At 36.8% G+C, this 19,131-nt stretch overlaps 2 protein-coding genes across 2 annotated transcripts; both read left to right on the top strand.

Annotated features, from left to right (window-relative positions):
- The first annotated feature begins 11,317 nt into the window (after positions 1 to 11,317).
- On the top strand, positions 11,318 to 12,358 carry LOC145090576 (heavy metal-associated isoprenylated plant protein 43-like). Its single transcript, XM_079028722.1, has 2 exons — positions 11,318 to 11,419; positions 11,952 to 12,358. Exons 1-2 carry the CDS (start codon positions 11,335 to 11,337, stop codon positions 12,287 to 12,289), a joined length of 423 nt encoding a protein of 140 aa, XP_078884848.1. The 5' UTR covers positions 11,318 to 11,334; the 3' UTR covers positions 12,290 to 12,358.
- Positions 12,359 to 14,013: 1,655 nt separating this feature from the next.
- On the top strand, positions 14,014 to 15,837 carry LOC145087341 (AAA-ATPase At3g50940-like). The gene is made up of 2 exons (XM_079025286.1): positions 14,014 to 15,083; positions 15,164 to 15,837. The coding sequence occupies exons 1-2, from the start codon at positions 14,052 to 14,054 to the stop codon at positions 15,605 to 15,607; spliced, it is 1,476 nt and encodes a 491-aa protein (XP_078881412.1). The 5' UTR covers positions 14,014 to 14,051; the 3' UTR covers positions 15,608 to 15,837.
- The last annotated feature ends 3,294 nt before the right edge of the window (positions 15,838 to 19,131 follow it).

The following is a 19,131-nucleotide window of genomic DNA, read 5'->3' as shown; positions in this document are numbered from 1 at the left end:
ATGAGATAAGCCCGATATCTTTATTATAAAGTTGTAGTGGTCGAAACAAGGATTCTGGGGATATAAAGAACGCCGAAATCCGAGTTATAACGAACAAGTTATGACCTGTTGAAGTTTCGCGACGGAACCGACACGATACCGGGAAGCGTAAACAGTGAATTTACGATAGAGTGAGATTTAGCCTTAGAATTCTAAACGAAAGTCGTAGAATACGTTAAACCAAGAGCGTCCATAAAAAGAACGCCCAAATCTGACTTCGCATGAAGAAGTTATGATTTTTCGAAGTTTCGACTGAGTAGTGTACAGCCCGAAATTCGAATATTAGATCAAGCAGTTTTTAGCCGACACGACCTGAACGAGAATCGAAGATCTCGTTAAGAGTAGCGTAACGAGAAAAAGATGGGCGAAAACAGACATCGGATGAAGAAGTTATGAGAATTTAACGGACCAATCCTGTACCGGCCTATTAATAATATAACTTTTAAAATAGATTCAAAATTAGCCAACAGAGTCTAAACGAAAGTTGTAGATTATGTTCCCACCTTCGTGTGGATATAAAGAACGTCAAAAACGGAGCTCGTACGCGAAAGTTACAAATTTTTAAAGTTGAAGCATGAAATTGCGAAAATGTTATACATGTTTTCAATGATCTAAACTATATATGTATTTTGTATCAACGAAAATGTTGGGGTAAAAATGGGTAGATGTAATAGGTGATGTGTGATAAAATGATGAGAGGCCTCGATGTTGATGTTGTTGATTATGTCATCTAGCGGAGTATGGATGACGACCACGGACTCTTCTAGACAGTCTAGTGGAACACTAGCAGGCTCGCAACCTGTACGTGTTTGTGAACGATGTGTTCACCGGTGTACTCCATCCCCCACATGGTTGCCTTTAGGACATTTATTGTTGAGGAATTCCCTTAGCAGTAGTGTCCATCCCGATGATGATCCTTAGGCTAGGTCCCTTATGATAGGTGTTTAGGGACGTAAAGTGAGGATAACGAGAACGGGTAATCGGGTTATTGGTTATTGATGAAATTAATAAACTTATTTATTATGAGTTGAAAACCCTATGTGCTCACCAGGATCCCAAGCCTGACCCACTCAGTTTCTTGTATTACAAGTAGTGGCGCATGAGCATAGATGTGATGTTTTGGATGAGGGATTACGGATATAGGCCTATAGATATGAAATAATGTAGTAAGGCTTATATTGTACTGTTTATGCTTTTGATATGTATCAAACATGACATCCCAAGTCTTTTAATGAAATACATTTCTTTGGAAATGCTTTTGATAAATCTTTATCATATTTTGTTTTGGGACAAATTCCACAACACTTTTATTTAAAATGTTACTCTGATTTTTTTAACAAAGCATAAACAAAATCAGTCTTTTCTGGACGTGATTTTGGGGATGTCATGGTTGGTATCATAGCATTAGTTTAAGCGAACTAGGAATTTGTAAGATTTCTAGACTTAAACTTAGAATGTTAAGCGATGATTGTGAGGTGTGAGCACTAGCTTATTTTAGGAATTATGCCTAAAATGGTTTTATGTGCTAAATGCTTTATGCCTGACATGCTATTATTTGTTCGGATCTATGGTCTGTTGCCGACCGGATCTGGAAAACTTATGTGTTTAGGAATCTAAACGTACAACTACGATATTAGAACTAGCATATAAACATTTCGTAGTGATAAGGATGATTTGAACGTCAATCCTAAGTAAAGATCTAAATTCACCTTATTCGGTGTATAGATCAAAATGACAAGAACCCGCAGTGGAGCTGGGAATACGAATGGGAATAGGAATCAACCCCCAATGATTCAGCAAATACGTGTTGTAGAAGAAGTTGCACCCGAGCCAATCACCATGGCTGGAGTACAAGCCATGATTCGGGCTATGCTAGCTGAACAAAGGGAAGAAATGAGACAGATGTTCCACGAAAATAGGGACGAACCTACCATACATGTTGAGCCGACCGATCCAATTCCCGAGCAATCTGAGGAAGGGAACTACAGCTGTCAAGTGAGTCAAGTAGGGACTCAAGGTGAACGAAAGGATGGCCCGGAAAGAAGAAACGACAAGGATGGGAGAATGTACAAGAAATTCTTGGGTGCGAGACCACCAAGTCTCTCAGAAAGCCCAAAGCCTGTTGAGATTATGGATTGGATCTCCGAGATGGAGATGGTGTTTGAGAGCTACGATTGCAGCGAGAAGCAGAAGACCGTCTTCCCTGTGAGAAAATTGAAAACTGGAGTCTTGAGCTGGTGGAAGCTATTGGTGGATACAATGTCGTGAGGAGAAGCTCTGAAAATGGCATGGGATAAGTTCTTGGAACAACTGAAGGCGCAGTACTGTTCAGAGATACATCTGATTGATCTAAACAATGAGTTCCAAAACCTGAAGAAGGGAAGAATGAGCATCGACGACTATGTTGCTGCGTTCACAGAAAAGATGAAGTTGTTTCTATACTTAGTGCCAACCGAACTTTCCAAAATTGAGAAGTTCACAAACGGACTGCCAGCTGACTTTGGCCCAACAGTCAAGATGGCAACCACTCTGAAATCAGCTATTCGAGCGGCTAAGAATGTGGAGAACCAGCAGAAAGAAAGGGGTCTGGAGAGGGCCGAAGTTGGTGAGAAAAGGAAATTTGACGGATCCTCGAGGTCCGGAAAGAAGAGTAAATTCTCGAAATCTGGTTTGAGAGGAGGAGGATCAGAAGCGAAGTGGTGTGACAAGTGCAAGAAGAAGCACTTTGGGAAGTGTGACGGAGGGGACACTTGTTTCAAGTGTGGAAAGCCTGGGCACTATGCCAACGAATGCACGTTCACTAAGAAGGTCTGTTATGAGTGCAACGAGGAGGGTCACATTTCAAAGGATTGCCCGAAGAAGAAGGAGGCAGGAAGACCCAACATACCACTGAAGCCGAAGGTGAGAGCCTTCCAGATGACGCTCGAGGCTGCGAAGGAGGCAGCAGACGTCGCTTCAGGTACCTTTCTTGTAAATGGATTGCCTGCCAATATACTATTTGATTCCGGAGCCAACTACTCCTTTGTGTCGCATAAATTTGGTGGGAAATTAGCCTTGCTTGTAGAGAAACGTGATAATGCCCTGATTGTAGAAGTTGCCAGTGGCAAATTCGTACCTGTTAGTAATCGTGTTAAGAACACAGTCATCGACCTAAACCGAAACGAATTCCACAAAGAGCTATTACCCATAGAGTTAAACAGTTTCGACATCGTTTTGGGTATGGATTGGCTTAGCGCCAACGATGCTGAGATTCAATGATGAAAGAAGATAGTTAGGATAAACCCACCCGGAAAGGAATCATTTATGGTGTACGGGGACAAACGCAAAGTAAATTCTGGAATCATCTCCCTGATGAAAGCCAGGAAATGTTTGTCCAAAGGATGTGCATCATACTTGGCATTCGTAATCAATGCTAAGAAGGAAAAGAAAGAGGTACAGAATATACCGGTCGTATGTGATTATCCAAAAGTCTTTCCCGAAGATCTTCCCGGATTACCACCTGATAGGCAACTGGAGTTTCATATAGACTTGTTACCAAGAAAAACCCAATAGCAAAAGCACCTTATCGATTAGCACCGACGGAGATGAAGGAGCTTATGACGCAACTTCAGGAGCTGTTGGACAATGGTTTCATTCGACCTAGTTCGTCACCCTGGGGAGCTCCAGTGTTATTCGTGAAGAAGAAGGACGAAAGCATGAGGATGTGCATAGACTACCGAGAGCTGAACAACGCAACAGTGAAGAACAAGTATCCATTGCCAAGGATTAATGACCTATTCGATCAACTACAAGGTTCGAGCTATTTCTCAAAGATCGATCTTAGGTCAGGATATCATTAGCTGAAGGTAAGAGAGCAGGATATTGAGAAGACTGCATTTAGAACGAGATGTGGACACTACGAGTTCTTGGTTATGTCATTCGGACTAACCAATGCTCCAGCAGCATTCATGGATTTGATGAACAAGGTTTGTAAACCATTCCTCAATAAATCTGTGATAGTGTTCATCGACAACATTCTGATCTACTCGAAAAGCCAAGAGGAGCATGGCAAGCACCTACGGAAAGTGTTGGAAGTGTTAAAAAAGGAGAAGCTTTACGCCAAGCTCTCCAAATGTGACTTTTGGATACGAGAAGTCTAGTTCTTGGGTCACGTGGTTAACCAAGAAGGGATAATGGTTGACCAGCAAAGATCGAGTCTGTGATGAAGTGGGAACATCCAAAAAGTCCCACGGAGATTCGAAGATTTCTAGGATTAGCCGGATATTACCGACGATTTTTTCCAAGGATTTTCTTCGATAGCTGCTCCATTGATAGCATTGACCCATAAAGGAGCGACATATACGTGGAGTGAGAAACACGATGAGGCATTCGAGAAGCTAAAGAAGAAGTTATGTGAAGCACCGATAAGTTCTCTACCTGATGGAGTTGAAGACTTCGCGGTTTACTGTTACGCATCTGGAGTCGGGTTGGGTTGTGTTCTGAACCAAAGAGAAAAGGTGATAGCATACGCATCTCGACAATTGAAAGAGCACGAAAAGAACTACCCCACTCACTATTTGGAGTTGGCAGCGGTAGTTTTCGCTCTAAAGATATGGAGGCATTACCTCTATGGCACCAAGTGCAAACTTTTCACTGATCATAAGAGTCTCCAGTATCTCTTTAATCAGAAAGAGTTGAACATGAGGAAACGACGCTGGCTAGAACTACTCAAGGACTATGACTGTGAGATACTTTACCACCCTGGTAAAGCAAATGTTGTCGTTGATGCTCTCAGTCGGAAAGTCAACCTTGAAAGGAAAAGGCCAAGAGCATTGAGAATCGAAGTCATCTCGACAATTGCGGAAAGTATCAGGAAGGCTCAAGAAGAAGCTTTAGAGAAGAATGGCCGAAGGGAAGAACATTTGGGCAAAACGTTAGCGTTCGGTACAAACAATCAAGGACTGAAGGTATTCCAAGATCGGATTTGGGTACCTAAGATGGGAGGAATAAGAGACCTTCTGATGGAAGAAGCACACAAGACCATGTACTCGATTCATCCCGGTAGCACTAAAATGTATAGGGACCTAAAACCCTACTACTGGTGGCCGACGATGAAGCTCGATGTTGCGAAGTACGTGACCGAGTGTGTGACATGTGCGAGAGTTAAGGCACAACATCAAAAACCGTATGGGAGTTTAGAACCTTTACTTGTACCCATGGGTAAATGGGAATACATCACCATGGATTTTGTGACTAAACTGCCCAGGACGAAGAACGGACACAACATGATTTGGGTAGTCGTGGATCGTTTCACCAAGAGTGCACACTTCATAGCAACCAACGAGAAGTGGTCTATGGATAAGCTCGCAAATGCTTACGTGAAGGAAATTGTAAGACTTCACGGTGTTCCTCTTACAATCGTATCAGATCGTGATAGTCGTTTCACGTCAAGATTTTGGAGAAGTCTACAAGAGGAATTGGGTATGAAGTTGTGTTTGAGTACAACTTACCATCCGCAGACTGATGGTCAGAGCGAAAGAACGATTCAGACATTGGAAGATATGCTGAGAGCATGTACCCTCGAGTTCCAAGGGAACTGGGACGAACACTTACCTCTGGTAGAATTTTCCTACAACAATAGTTTTCACTCGAGCATCAAGATGGCACCTTATCAAGCCTTGTATGGACAGAAGTGTCGTACGCCGTCTTATTGGCTTGAAGCTAGAGAAAAGCAGTTTATGGGCCCCGAGATAGTCCATGAGACTGCTGAGAAACTAAAGGTGATTAGGGAAAGGATGTTAGCAGCTCAAGATCATCAAAAGAGCTACGCTGACAAGAAAAGACGACCAATGACTTTTGAAGTTGGGGATTCCTTTTTGCTTAAAGTCTCACCGTGGAAGGGACTTATAAGATTCGGGAAGCGAGGAAAGCTAAGTCCAAGGTTTATTGGGCAGTTTAAAGTTCTTCAAAAGATTGGGAACCAAACTTACAAGCTGGAATTGCCCGAAGAACTCGATGGTATTCATAACATCTTCCATGTGTGTTATTTGAGGAAATTCACGGGAGAAGTTCCCGACATAATTCCAATCTCAGAGTTAAGGATGGATGAGAATAAAAGGCTGTTCAAAGAGCCTGGGGAAATTGTTGACCGTAAGACTAAGAAGTTACGACGCAAGATGGTCGACTTAGTGCTAGTCCGATGGAAACATTCGAATGGGCCGAATCTCACTTGGGAAACAGAGGATGACATGATGAGTCGCTATCCACATCTGTTTGCTGATGCATGATTCCAAGACGGAATCATCCTAAGGGGGAGATAATTGTAATGCCCGGGTTTCGGGGCTATGCATTTTTGACAATGTAATAGTCTAGGTCAACTATTGTAACTCTTTTTGAAGTAATAAAGATGAAATATTTGAGTATTATGTGAATTATGTGTATTTATGTGCTTATTATTCAATTATAAATGTATAATTAATAAAGAATAAAAATAAGCGTCAAAATTAAAGTATGAGATAAGTCCTATATCTTTATATAAAGTTATAGTGGTCGAAACAAGGATTCCGGGGATATAAAGAACACCGAAATCCGAGTTATAATGAAGAAGTTATGACCCGTTGAAGTTTCGCGACGGAACCGGCAGTGAAGCGTAAATAGTGAATTTACGATAGAGTAAGATTTAGCCTTAGCAATCTAAACAAAAGTCTTAGAATACGTTAAACCGAGAGCGTCCATAAAAAGAACACCCAAATCTGACTTCGTATGAAGAAGTTATGATTTTTCGAAGTTTCGGCTGAGCAATGTACAACCCGAAATTCGAATATTAGATCGAATGGTTTTTAGCCGACACGACCTGAAGGAGAATCGAAGATCTCGTTAAGAGTAGCGTAACAAGAAAAAGATGGGCGAAAATGGACGTCGGATAAAGAAGTTATGAGAATTTAACGGACCAATCTTGTCCCGGCCTGTTAATAATATAACTTTTAAAATAGAGTCAAAATTAGCCAACGGAGTCTAAACGAAAGTTGTAGAGTATGTTCCCACCTTCGCATGGATATAAAGAATGTCGAAAACGAAGCTTGTATGCAAAAGTTACGAATTTTTAAAGTTGAAGCATGAAATTGCGAAGGTTGTTGCTAAATCGATGACGTGACAGCACCACAACCGTCCAATGATGGTCTCAGAAGTCGTTTCGGATTGTGACATGTCGCCCCTCGCATTGCGCCCAGCGCCCGAGCTCGGAACGCGTCGCGTACGAAGAACCTCCCTCGGTCTACAAGCCTCCACGTCGCTCCACCGAAGTCGTGCCACCTGTAACCTTATCCGAACTATGCCCCGCGTAGTGTTGTTGTACGCCCGGTGTACGACCGAAGGCTCGCACCTATAAATAGGCTGCGAGGGCTGCCGAAGAAAAACACACAAAACTCATTCTTTCTCTAATTTCTTTCTCTCTAGCCCCTTTTGAGTCCCCTAAAGTCTAGGTGAACCCCTAGCACCCTAAGGAAGCCCCGAGGCTCCCGGAGTCCCGGGAAAAAGGGTCTTTCGGTTTCGAAACGCTGCTCCAAATAAAGCCCGGTTTTCTTTAAAATCCGCTGTAAGTGAGCTACGCTTATGCAATTTTTAATATAGCTTTCAAATAATTATAGTAATGTTATTAGGTCGTTAAAATAATTATTTGGGCTATTATTATGAGGTATATTGAGTGTTATTTAACGCTTATATAATATTAATAATAGTCAGACTATTAATTTGTCGCGGTTATCGTTAGACTAAACCCTAGTGGTATTGGTACTAGGTTTTATCGAAGGAAAATTGTTTTGAGAGTATCGAAGCGCTGTCCGAGTGCTGAGTCACCACCTTTCAAGTGAGTGCATAGTTACTTTCAGCTTACACATAGATTTGAAGTATTTTATATAAATTACGTGCTATGTGTGCATATTATCTGAATACTTGCTATCTATGCTGGATGAACATTGTTATACATGTTTTCAATGATTTAAACTGTATATGTATTTTATATCTACAAAAATGTTGGGGTAAAACATGGGTAGATGTAATAGGTGATGTGTGATAAAATGATGAGAGGCCTCGATGTTGATGTTGTTGATTCTGTCATCTAGCGGAGTATGGATGACGACCACGAACTCTTCTAGACGGTCCAATGGAACACTAGCATGCTCACAACCTGTACGTGTTTGTGAACGATGTGTTCACCGGTGTACTCCATCCCCCACATGGTTGTCTTTAGGACATTTATTGTTGAGGAATCCCCTTAGCAGTAGTGTCCATCCCGATGACGATCCTTAGGCTAGGTCCCTTATGATAGGTGTTTAGGGACGTAAAGTGAGGATAACGGGAACGGGTAATCGGGTTATTGGTTATTGATGAAATTAATAAAATTATTTATTGTGGGTTGAAAACTCTATGTGCTCATCAGGCTCCCAAGCCTGACCCACTCAGTTTCTTGTATTACAGGTAGTGGCGCATGAGCATAGATGTGATGTTTTGGATGAGGGATTACGGATATAGGCCTATAGATATGAAATAATGTAGTAAGGCTTATATTGTACTGTTTATGCTTTTGATCTGTATCGAACATGACATCCCAAGTCTTTTAATGAAATACATTTCTTTGGAAATGCTTTTGATAAATCTTTATCATATTTTGTTTTGGGACAAATTCCGCAACACTTTTATTTAAAATGTTACTCTGATTTTTTTAACAAAGCATAAACAAAATCGGTCTTTTTTGGCCGTGATTTTGGGGATGTCACAGTAAATCTCCCGAACCATGCCCTTGGTGATTGTTTGAGACCGTATAAAGCTTTCTTTAACCTGCAAACCTGGTTAGTACCAAACTTTTAATTGAATCCGGGCGGTGGCTCCATATATGCTTCTTCCAAGTCTCCATGTAGAAACGCGTTTTTTCACATCAAATTGTTGTAGACTTCAATTGAGATTTGCTGCCAATGACAATAAAAGTCTAACAGTGTTTAGTTTAGCCATAGGAGCAAACGTTTCATTGTAATCTATCCCATATGTTTGAGTGTAGCCTTTCGCAACAAGCCTAGCCTTATATCTCTCCAATGACCCATATGCTTGATACTTAAGAGTATATACCCATTTACAACCAATCACCTTTTTTCCTTTCGGTAGTTCAACAAATTCCCATGTTTTATTGTTTTCAAGTGCCCTCATTTCTTCAATCATGGCCTTTTTCCACTCACTATCCCCAAGTGCTTCTTGGACATTCTTTGGAATTGAGATGGCATTTAACTTGGTAAGGAAGGCTCTATGTGATGGAGACAGGTTTGAATACGAGAGAAAATTGGCTATCAGATGTTTTGTGCACTTTCTAGTCCGTTTTCTGAATGCAATTAGAAGGTGATATTCAGGTGGTAAGGAATCATTTTTTTACCTGTCTTTTGAGTGTGATCTTGTACCGGGTCTAATGATTGAGCGGCTAGCTTGTCAGGATTTCGTCTTCTTCGCGAGTACACTTGTAGTGGTGGTTCAGAACAATCATTTTTTGTAAGAGGTGGAGTTGAAATAGACTAAACTTGGGCTGTTTTTTCTTGTTCAGAATTTTTTTTAGTTGGTTTTTCTTGTTCAGAATCAGTTTCGATTGATTTGGTGAGATGATGATCAGGTGGACTTAAGGTGGAGTTGCAGGTACCACTAATCTCAGGTTGCATTGAGTTCCACAACCATGACATGATTGATGACTCTTCAACATCCCAAGCAGCAAATGAGGGGTCATCTTCCCTCGGTATAGGACCAGTCAGGTGGCTAAGTTTTCCTTTTCCTTTTAGAAAGGTTCGGACAATTTGAGACCAAACTATGTAGTTGCGGCCATTGAGTTTGAATGATGGCTGTAAATTCTAATACTCTCCGGTTTGGGTTGGTGGGATAGGGTTTGAACTTGATTCATTAGACATGGTGGATTCGGAGACGACAGACATTTTAAGACACAATTTTCTGGAGAGGAATGTTTGTAGAGTTGTTATGGCTATGATACCATGAACAAAAAAGTTCTGTAAAATGTCATGTGTATTCATGAAGATTGAAAACACTGTATATAGTACAATATTTCAGACCTAGGAATGGAAAGAAATCATCTACACTAATTACTATACATATATACAGCATCAGATCATTTCCAAAGATAAATCAATCAGCTAGGAATTAGGGAATTAATTAGCTGGAAATCAACCCTGTGATCTGGTGAATTTATTGTTGTTCTGTCAACAGCTTGAGTTGTCAAAATATATATATATATATATATATATATATATATATATATATATATATATATATATATATATATATATATATATATATAATGTCTCGACTTTGATCCTTACCCTTCCCTTTTTAACTCGTGGCTTTTAGACGAGTACATGAAAACAAGTTTTTCCATTGTTTGGATTTCCTTGATATAGATACTTGAAAGTATGAAAAACTTAGGAATTAAGTTGTTAAAAATGTTCATAAAAATAACTTAAATTCCTATTATAACGTTTTCTTGTCATCATTTCACTTTTCAAAACATCGACTTCTTTCTATGTAATATAGAAGTCATCTACTATATTCAAGTAATATGTTTGAAAGTTTGTGCAGTAAAGCATTTGTATTTTTTTTTTTTTCGTATTTTTGCATCACATGCATCTGGAAGATTAACAACTCGTTGAAGTCAAGATACAGACAACATACAATGTGTTTGAAATTACTTTATACATATTTATGATATCTGATATAAAATAGTAATATTTGTGACTAGAGCTTTGTAAAGAGAAATAGCTTTATATTTCATCTTTAAGGCGATATTTGGCATGTTACCCAAAAAAGTTATCTTTTAATTTATAAACTAGATTATCAATAAACTATCTCAAGCTAAGCTATGGTCAATAAGCTAATTTATAAACTACTCTCGGATTACAAAATACAATAAACTATTTTATGGTTTTACCAAACGTTAAAATAGAATAAACTAATTTACTTTTACTGAACTTTCTTCTCTAAAAAATGAGACTTCCCAATATCAAAGAAGATATTTAAAACATATTTAGTAAGAACTAAGTAATCCTTTACATTCTATACTATCCATACACCAACACAACTAAAATATAACTTTTTGGAGAAACCAATGCTCTAGTCGATTAAAACAAAGAAACTTCTCTCTCTCTCTCTCTCTCTCTCTCTCTCTCTCTCTCTATATATATATATATATATATATATATATATATATATATATATATATATATAGAGAGAGAGAGAGAGAGAGAGAGAGAGAGAGAGAGAGTTTTGAAAGTCCATATGGTGCAAAGAACAGTATTGAAGGTGCAACTATCATGCGAAAAATCTAAGAAGAAGATCCTCAGATCAGTTTCTGGTGTCCAAGGTAGTTAGTGATCCATTATATCTGTACAAATAATTATTTTTATTCTATGACTCGGAGAGAATTGGAAGGAAAAATTAAATATTTCGTTCTTTCTCTCCAAACCTTTCAAATCGAAAGAAAAGTAGGAGGGAAAATTATCATTTCATATCTTTCCACTTCCTTCCTTTAATAAAACTTGGGATAAATCTCAATTCTTTTACATTCCTCTCTCATGTCTATCAATTTCCTTTTTTTTTTTTTGTCGCTAAGTTGAACTAAGGAACCGGGGTATAAAGTTATGTTGATAATAAAACTAATAAAATCACTCCAAAACTTTAAACACAATCACATGGAGCTATAAGATTTAACTTTTAGAAGATAAATTGACTTTATATTAATTTCTAGAAAGCATGAACTTATAAGACAAATTTCAGGTACTTGTTGAAAACTCGCAATTTGTTTATAATTTATTGTCTTGGTTTTTTTTCAAGAAGTGACAAGTTTTAAGTACAATATATTCTTACCCTGTGTTAATTAGGTTAATTGATTGTAGGCGTGGATAAGATTGAAATGGACGTAGCCAAAGGAACTGTAACTGTCACAGGAGATGCAGATCCGTATGAGATTATTTTACGAACAAAGAAGGCTGGAAAATTCGTGGAAGTGGTGACAATTGGACCTCCTCCTGCACCTCCAAAGAAGCCGGAGGAAAAGAAACCTGAGGAAAAGAAACCAGCAGAGAAAAAAACAGAAGAAAAGAAACCCAAAGAAGATGTTCAAATTCTTCCATATAATATGCACATCCCACAGGATTGTGTTGTTTGTCGACAAATGACCATGGAACATATGAATCATTGGGAGGGACGGGACTCCAATTGTACCATTATGTGACTTTTTGTGAATTAGAGAGTGTTGCGTCATTATTTTAATTTCGTCGTGACATTTATGAAATATGATGTGTATGGTTCCCAAATACAAAGGGTGTATATTGGGCTCTCCAAGTGCCTTTCATCCAAAACGAACAACATATATTTATAACGAAAAATATTAGATAGTGTAGGAGTATTGTTTACCAAATGGCTTGTAGCTAGCCTAGGATTATTAGATGTTTATGGAAATGTATCGTTCATCATTGGTTGAGAGTTCAAGTCTTTCCTAAAACTAGTCATTTACAAACTCAAACAATAGATTCTCCAAGAATAAGGAAATCAAACAACCTCGTAATTTCCTTTTTAATCACCTTCATAGATGATAAACAAAACCTAATCTAATAAAACTAAATTGATCCATGCATAATGAATGATCATGTTCAAAATATAATGAGAAAAAGAAAGGAGAAGTTGTCAGAAGAACAAAGTAAGAAATGTTAGAAAAATTAGGGTAGAAATGGAATTAGATGATCACTGGATTTTTTCATTGATTTCTTCAAGGATAGTATCGGTTCACTTTCCAAATTGATATTTCTTCTTATGTCTGGAGAAATTCAACATAAGATAATCCTTAAAGGGACAATCAAAGTTCTAGGCACACAAGATTAATAAAAATAAATAAATAAATAAATAAATAAAAAACAAGAGAGAGGATGATGTGATAAATTCGCATGTCTCAAAAAACCAGAAAGAAATCAAATATCTCTCATAATTCGAAGTGCTTTTAAATAAGGCGGTTAAAGGTGGATAACTACACAAAATTACATTGAAACTCCCTAAATTTTAATAAATTCAACTAAGGTCCCGAAGTAATTTTGTACCGGGATCAATCTAGACAAATATAAGTGTGTACACCCGCACCTCCATGCTTGTATTAAAACAAAGATATGATCCCTTTTGAGACATGTCTATATTCCATTACACAAAGAGAACCAGTGACACTAAAATTGCAACAACAAATCGATCCTTCAGTTTGTCCTTTGTCACTCTTGTTCTCTTTTTGCCGTTTTGCGATGCAATGATACGTCTATGTGTAGCTGATGGGCCTTCTGTTTTTTAACTCTGCAACGTAACTTTCCATTGGGCTCTTTTTGTTTAGGTATTGGGCTACCATATTGATGCTTTGGACAGAGTCTCAACTCACAACTTCAACTACTCTTTTATTACATTGAAGACTTTTGTTAGCTTCAGTTCTGTTTTGGCCAGAAATATACGGCTTCGTGGCTGCAATTTTGTTGCATTTTGACTGCTGTAAATTAGTTCTTTGATCAATGCAATATTGTTGGGCCAAAAATGATAACGAAATGGGCTGAAATATATTTGAATTTTCAAGTTAGGCTGCTGAAATGGATTATCATGGCTGATGGCTGGAATAGTCATTCAGTTTGCTACGTCTTTTTTTACCGGAACATATCTTTAATTTACTCAACTTAAAATGAAAATTCTAGAAAAAACTACTTTAATAAAAGTTTTATTAATTTTGAATTTATATTAAATTTTGAGAATAGAATAAGATAACTCATAGCTAAATTTCAGAAGAAACATATTTGACGTCATTTAACATTAAAAATCTATCTTTATGGAAAGTTTGCAGCCTCCAATAATACGCCTCTCATCTACGTCGCTATTTTGTCCGTAAACAACGTCAGGAAACCTCATCCCCTCCAATATAAAACTCCATTCCTGCAACCCTTCACTTAACCAACCAACACTTCATTTCTACAATGTCTTCTAAAACTAAATCCAAAATTCCCACCGTCAAAACCATCGTCTCCACCATCGGCTCCGTCGCCGCCGCAGCAGTGGTGATACGCAGCGTCGCCCGTGATTACTTGCCCCGTGAATTCAGAAACTACCTTTATCTCGGTGTTCGAAATTTCATCAACAAATTCTCCACACACTTGACCATGATCATCTACGAATCCGAGGGGTTTCAGGACAACGAAATATACAACGCCACCGAACTCTACGTCGCTACTAGAATGTCTTCGGAGATCCACCTTATAAAGGTCACCAAAACTCCTAACCAGAATAACATCGCGGTTGCCATAGAAGTCAACGAAGAGTTCACCGATATTTTCAACGGAGTCAATCTCTACTGGTCTTTGGTTTCAAAGAAGACGCCACATAGACATACTCGCAGTCAAGATGGTATGAATCATTCTTCCCGAACTGATATCCGATCATTTGAACTCACGTTTCATCGGGATCACAAAGATATGGTGTTGAATGAATACTTGCCGTTTGTACTTAAGGAGGCGGAGATAAAGAAACAGGAACAGAAAACCTTGAAGCTATTCACTGTCACCCCAACCTCTTCATATTCAAGACCCACCACATGGACGTCGGTGAATCTTGATCATCCGGCGAACTTTGCCACGTTAGCAATGGATGACGATATGAAGGAGAACGTGATGAAGGATTTGGATAGATTTGTGGAGAGGAGAGAGTATTATCGGAAAGTAGGAAAAACATGGAAGAGAGGTTACCTGTTATATGGTCCTCCAGGGACAGGAAAATCAAGCTTGATCGCAGCCATGGCGAATCACTTGAATTTTGACATCTATGACTTGGAGTTGACTGACGTTAAATCAAACTCGGAGCTGCGGACGTTGCTGGTGGCAACTGCTAACCGATCAATACTGGTGGTGGAGGACATTGATTGCTCCGTGAAGTTCCACGATCGGGAAGCTGCAGAGGCGGCGAGAGCCTTAGCTCAGAAAAAAGGAAAGCTGCTCCCTGGAGAAGAAAAAAACGTAACTTCAGCCATATTCCAAAACCACGTACTTATATATATTTACTTATTTGCCATTCTTATTCTAATTCCTTTGTTCAGGTAACTTTGTCGGGGTTTCTTAATTATATCGATGGATTATGGTCAACTTGCGGAGATGAAAGAATTATCATATTCACGACAAACCATAAGGACAAACTTGATCCCGCTCTTATTCGTCCTGGTCGTATGGATGTTCATATACACATGTCATATTGTACGCCATGTGGATTTCGTCAGTTGGTTTCTAACTATCATGGAATCACTGAGCATGCTCTTTTTAAACAAATTGAGGATTTGATGTGCGAAATAAATGTTACTCCAGCTGAAATAGCAGAGCAACTACTCAAAAATGATGACATTGATATTGTTTTCGATGGTCTCATTGAGTTCTTTGATGTGAAGAGGAAGGAGAACCAAGAGGCGGAGGCCAAGGCGAAGAAGATGAAGGAGGAGAAGGAAGAGCTAGCTACAAAAGATGACGAAAAGAACCAAAAAAGTGGTTGAAATGAACTTTATTTTTGCATAATAAAAATACTAAGTGTGCGTATTGAAAATAGGTTAATATATAAGACGGAATGGCAGAGTCATTAACTTGTTCACATGCACTGAGACTACGACACATAGCCGAAGTCAGCAAATTTCGATTTGAGTCTTTGATAATCACATAGTTCTGCTTACCTGTATGTCGATGCTTGTAAAAAGAAATTCAGAATATGAGCTAGATGTTTGGTTCATTTCTACTTTGTATTTTTTTTATTACTAATTGCTGTAGTGGTTGTAAACTTTTGTTTCTATACAAATGTTTGAACCCATGATGATATGCAATCTTCTTGTAAATGAATATTATGATCTATAGGAATGTTATTTTTGATGTTTTGGGGGTATATTGTCAAATGGGTTCATTTCATTTAAGATTTTTCTCCATTTATATGATTTATAATTTATAGAGTTGATCAACTAAGCATGACAATAAAATGATTTCATTAAATTACTTCATCACTTTATTATTTTATTTATTTTATTAGATCGTAATTCCGTGAGTTACTACTAGAATACTTGTTTTTAGCTACCAAAATATTTTTGTAGGTAATTTTCATCCAATTTCCAACAACTTAAAACAAAAGAAGAGTACAACAAAATTTCGAACCATATAGCTATTGATATAGAAACAACAAAAGTTTGTTCGGAAAAGCAACGGAAATTTCCTACAAAAAACCAATGGAATATTAATTAATATTTAAAAGTACTATTTTGTAGGAAATCTATTCGAAATATAAATAGTGTGAAATGAAATCCCCCTCCCCCCTCTTTCTTTTTGCCTTTCCCCCATTTTCTTTTAAATATTATTATTATTATTATTATTATTATAACAATCATTATTTCATACTAAAGTAATATAATTATAATAATAACTATTTTATATTATTATTAATTATAATATAAGAATTATTATTCCAAAAATATAGTGATGGATATAGAAACAACAAAAACTATATTATTACCAACACAATACATACTAGAAAATTACATCAAATTAAACTTTTTTGAGAGACAAAACCATTAGAAACTTGTTGGAATTGACCGTAAGAATTCCAGTAGAAAAAAGATTTGTCTGAAATCTATAGGAAAAATTGTGTCAGGAAGCATTGTTGGAAATTTGTGACATAATATTATGTCAGAAATTTGTTAGATATTTCGTTGAAATTTTGTAGGAACTGTGTTTCAGAGTCCTTTTCCAACAAACCAATTTTGTTGGAACTTTGGGGCTAATCTTTATTTCCTACTAAATACCAACATAGGTAATCTTTCCATTTTCTAGTAGTGAGTAAACAAGCAATTAGATATTTGTAAATAAATTAATATATGTTTTTATAATTAAATGATTTATCAAAAATAGGAGTTCATACTCATATTATTAACATGTTATATGTCACATGTACTATTTTTTTTTATTATAAGAATTTTATAAACGCAAAATTACCAAACAGCTAAAAGGTTACATGATACAATTCGAATACTAGGAGAGCAGCATCAATCATACCAATCTAAAGAATTAGAATTGGATCTATGTTGTAACTAATTAAAAGAGATGATTTGTATATCATCCGTCGTATTCATCAGAAACTCAAAAACGTGCTTAAACACCAAATCATTACGTGTCCTCCAAATGACCAAAATAAAGTGTAGATCAAAGAGCAACATAATTTCCTATCATTCTTGCTCATATTCAAATTATTCATTCCAACCATGTACTTGAAGTTTGTTTCCGATATAACTCTGGAAAAAACAATTAGGGGAAATGAAAATGGTTGATTAACAGTGTGCTTGACAATAAATGTTTAGGAGCTTGAGATTTTAGTTTTCAAAATAAAATACTCGAATTTAAAAAAAAAAATGTTTGAGAGTACGATTTTAAAATTTTGTATTAGAACAAAAATGTTATACTCAAAAAACATTTACAAGTAGAGTGTAAAAGTTTATGTCTATTATAACTAGCTTACTAAATTACCATTAATAAAATCGTCTATCTTTATTCAAATTTCATTTTTTTTAATTTACATTTTTCAAAAACTACATCTTTTCAAACAGAAGTTACACTATAAGTTATTTTTCCAAACATATATTTTCTCTAATTAAAAACTAATAAATTCTAAAATGCATTTATGTTATTCTATGAAACAGTCTCATCGATATGGAACAATGAAACCAACCTACCGGTATGAGAGAAGAATCGATCTCATTGATATGGGAGAATGAAACAAACTTAATGATATAAGAGTACCAAATGTTCCAAACTAATATGAGAGTATGAGGTTTCTTAATTATATTGATGGATTATGGTCCATTTGTGGAGATGAATGGATCATCATATTCACCACAAACAATATGGTCAAACTTGATCCTGCTCTTATTCGTCCTGGTCGTATGGATGTTCATATACACATGCCATATTATACGTCATGTGGATTTTGTCAGTTGGTTTCTAACTATCTTGGAATCATTGATCATACTCTTTTTAAACAAATTGAGGATTTGATGTGCGAGATAAATATTACTCCAGCTACCAAGGCGAAGAAGATGAAGGTGGAGAAGGAAGAGCTAGCTACAAAAGATAACGAAAAGAATGAAAAAAGTGGTTGAAACGAACTTGTTTATGCATTATAAAATAGTAAGTATGTGTATTGAAAGTAGGTATAATATATAAGACGGAATGGCAAAGAGTTCTTAACTTGTTCATATCCACTAAAACTATGACACATAGCCGAAGTTAGCAAATTTCGATTTGATTCTTTCACAATCATGTAGGTTCTTGTTAGTCGTATGCAGATGCTTGTAAAAAGGAATTCTTAATATGAGCTAGATTTTTTTGGGTTCATTTTATTTTATATTTTTTAAATATTCGTAAAATAACTAAAATGTATTCTATTACTAACTGTTGTTGTGGTTGTAAATTTTTGTTTCCGTATAAATGTTTGAAGCAATGATGAAATGCCATCTTCTTGTAAATGAATATTACGATTTAAAGGATTTTTATTTTCTTGTTATGGGGTATATTGTCAATTGGGTGCATTTCATTCATGATTTTTCTCCATTTATACGATTAATAATTTATACAATTCATCAACTAAACAGGACAATAAAATGATTTCATTACATTACTACCTCAATTTTATTATTTTATTATTTTATTTATTTTATTACATTGTAATTAAGTGAGTCACTACTAGAATATTTGCTTTTAACTACAAAAAATACCAATGAAAATATTTTGTAGGTAATTTTCATCCGATTTGCAACAAACTTGAAACAAAAGAAGAGTATCAAATATATAGCCATGGATATAGAAACAAAAAGTTCGTCAGAGAAGCGTTGGAAATTTACTAAAAAAACCAATGAAATATTAATTAATATTTAAAAATACCATTTTGTAGGAATATATAGGAAATATAAATAGCGGGAAATGAAAATCTCTCCCCCCCCCCCCCCCCCCCCCTTCTTTTCTTTTTGCCTTTCCCCATTTTTCTTTT

Source organism: Lactuca serriola, chromosome 2 (assembly GCF_051521515.1).
Source record: "Lactuca serriola cultivar US96UC23 chromosome 2, Lser_US96UC23_V15, whole genome shotgun sequence".
In the NCBI taxonomy this organism is placed as follows: domain Eukaryota; kingdom Viridiplantae; phylum Streptophyta; class Magnoliopsida; order Asterales; family Asteraceae; genus Lactuca; species Lactuca serriola.
Note: the sequence above shows the minus strand (reverse complement) of the source record. Positions and strands in the feature narration are given on the sequence as shown.